Source organism: Tarenaya hassleriana, unplaced genomic scaffold, assembly GCF_000463585.1.
Source record: "Tarenaya hassleriana unplaced genomic scaffold, ASM46358v1 Cleome6, whole genome shotgun sequence".
Lineage (NCBI taxonomy): Eukaryota > Viridiplantae > Streptophyta > Magnoliopsida > Brassicales > Cleomaceae > Tarenaya > Tarenaya hassleriana.
Genome location: NW_010968505.1, coordinates 678,232 through 681,213, shown reverse-complemented (window position 1 = coordinate 681,213; position 2,982 = coordinate 678,232). Strand labels below are relative to the sequence as shown.

General features: G+C 47.3%; 1 protein-coding gene across 1 annotated transcript in view; it reads right to left on the bottom strand.

Moving 5' to 3' along the window:
* The window catches only part of LOC104799666, a 3,722-nt gene extending 2,812 nt beyond the window's left edge, over nucleotides 1-910 (bottom strand). The window contains exon 1 of the mRNA XM_010522307.1: nucleotides 529-910. Within this exon, the coding sequence (XP_010520609.1) occupies nucleotides 529-910 (382 nt within the window). The remainder of the gene's footprint in view (nucleotides 1-528) is intronic.
* Nucleotides 911-2,982: the final 2,072 nt, after the last annotated feature.

Sequence of the window (2,982 nt, the reverse complement as noted above, 5' to 3'; positions counted from 1 at the left end):
CTGGCCAGCATAATGGAGTCGTGCACGGTCTCCCGTATAAGGCCTCGTATGGAGACACTCCGATGCTCGTGTGATGACTGTTGTTATACGAAAACTCGCACAATGTCAAGTACCGATCCCACGGAGCTCCCCACTCCATAATACATGCTCTGAGCATGTCCTCCAGGGTCTGTATCGTTCGCTCCGACTGGCCATCTGTCTGGGGATGGTATGCCGTGCTCATCTTGAGCTTCGTCCCCAGAGCTTCCTGTATCGCCTTCCACAGACGTGATGTGAATCGGGCGTCTCGGTCTGAGATGATCTCGTTCGGGACCCCGTGCAGACGCACGATCTCATCAATGTAAATCTGTGCCAACCGGTCAATTGTATACTCTTGGCGGATGAGAATAAAATGGGCAGATTTGGTTAGTCGATCCACGACTACCCAAATAGCGTTCTTCTTGTTTGGCGTTAGCGGCAATCCGACCACAAAATCCATGGCGATCGAATCCCACTTCCACTCTGGTATCTCCAGCGGCTGTAGCTTACCTCCCGGCATCTGTCGCTCCGCCTTCACTTGCTGGCAAGTGAGGCATCTCGCTACATAATCCGCCACATCTCTCTTGATCCTTGGCCAAGTATACCACCGGCGTAGGCCCTGATACATCTTACTCGCTCCTGGATGTATCGCCAACTTTGATTGATGTGCCTCTGATAGAATTTCTCGCCTTAACTCTTGATCATTCGGTACACACAGCCGGTTTCCCAGTCTTAGCGCCCCCTGCTCGTCAATGCGGTAGCCCTTGAGGCTATAATCCTCTATATGGTCCATGTACCGAGCGAGTAAGGGGTCATCACGCTGCCCCACGACTGCTCGCTCTATCAAAGTTGATGTAGACTCCTTGGGTGTCAAGGACAGATGTCCCAACATCGCAACCAACTCAACAGATATATGTGAATGTGAATATGCATGTGTATGTATATGTGATTGTATGTGTATATGAATATGTGTATGTTAGCCTTCCCCGGATGGTAGGCTATCTCTAGATCATAGTCCGCAATCAATTCTAACCATCTTCGTTGTCTCAGATTCAGATCCTTCTGAGATATCACGTGCGTTAAGCTCTTGTGATCCGTGTTGAGCTTAACCTATTCCCCGTATAGGTACGATCTCCAAATCTTCAGTGCATGAACTACTGCTGCAAACTCCATGTCGTGTGTTGGGTAGTTTTCCTCATGTTTCTTCAACTGCCTCGACGCGTAAGCGATCACGTGTCCCTCCTGCATCAACACGCAATCGAGTCCATGCTTGGACGCGTCAGTATATACCTCGTACAGCATTCCCGACCGTGGTAATTCCAGGATTGGCGCTGATGTCAATCTCCGCTTCAACTCTCCGAAGCTCTCCTCGCAGTCTGCCGTCCACTCGAACCTGACGTTCTTTCTTGTCAGCTTCGTCAAGGGTCGAGCGATTTTGGCGAATCCCTCGACGAATCGTCGGTAATAGCCGGCTAGTCCCAAGAAGCTCCTGACTTCCGTCGCAGAAGTCGAGGACTGCCACTCCATGTCGGCCTCGATCTTTGCTAGATCGACCTGAATGCCCTGGGCCGATACCACATGTCACAGGAATCCAATCTCCTGTAACCAAAAGCTGCAATTACTGAACTTTGCATACAATCGGTTCTCCCTTAGTCTCGGCAATATCTTTCGCAGATGCTCCTCATGTGTCTGCGGATCTGGCGAATAGATGAGGAGGTCATCGATGAAAAAGAGGACAAACGCATCCAGATAGTCCAGGAATACTCGGTTCATCAGTTACATGAACACCGCAGACGCGTTCGTGAGTCCGAAAGGCATGATCACGAACTCGAAGTGTCCATATCTAGTTCCGAATGTTGTCTTCTGTATGTCATCCTCCTTGATCCGAATTTGGGGATATCCGGATCGTAGATCGATATTCGTATACCATTGGGCTCCCTGTAGCTGGTCCAGCAACTCGTCAATCCTCGGTAACGGATACTGATTCTTGATAGTCACTTGGTTGAGCCCTCGGTAATCGATGTACAAATGCATACTCCCGTCCTTTTTCTTCACGAAGAGTACTGGTGTTCCCTACGGTGAACCGTTGGGCGTATAGACCTTTTTCATTTATTCGTTAAACTACTCATTCAATTCGATCATCTCAACCGGTGTTATCCGGTATAGAGCCTTGGTGATTAACTCTGTACCCGGTAGTATGTCAGTGGTGAAATCCATTTCTCCCCCTTGACAGAAATTCTGACAAGTCATCAGGGAAAAACATTAGAAAGTCTCAGGTAACCGGTGTGTCCTCCAATCTATGCTTCGGGTAACAAGGAATGCCCGGTTGCTCTTCTTGATTATCTTCTTTTCAGTCATTCGTATTGAACTTAATGGGGTCCTCTGCTAATGTCAATATAGTTGGCGAGCGAGATAAGTCCTCCCCCTTTGTCTTAAACCTCCCACTCGGGTGGATTGGCACAGGTTCCTTTAGGTACTGCTATAGGGCTTCTTAGGGATTTTGGAATTAGTTCCCTAATTCCAATCCCTTAGTATAGACATTGGACTTAATTTTTGGAAATTGTTGATCTCTATTTAAGCATATAAGTCTAACTGCACCATGTTAAATTTAATAAGCCTTCGACGACTCCAGCTCGCATCATCAATGTACGGACCTCGGCAAAAGAGGATTTTCTTCGGATGTGGTTTGAAAACATTTTCGGTGAAAATCATTAGGTAATGAGCACGACACCTTCCCAGGGAAAGAACGTGGCTCTGATACCAAAAGTTGTGACACCCGTAACCCGTGTACAGTATACGGGTTGTGCCACATGGACGATATACAATAAAATAATAAATTGCGGAAGCAAAATCACGAAATCCAAAATCATTTTAAATCAAATCAGAGTAAGCAGCGGGAACACAACGCGATCAGTATCGCAAAACAACACATGTCCGAATAGTCATAATTAAACCGTACAAAAT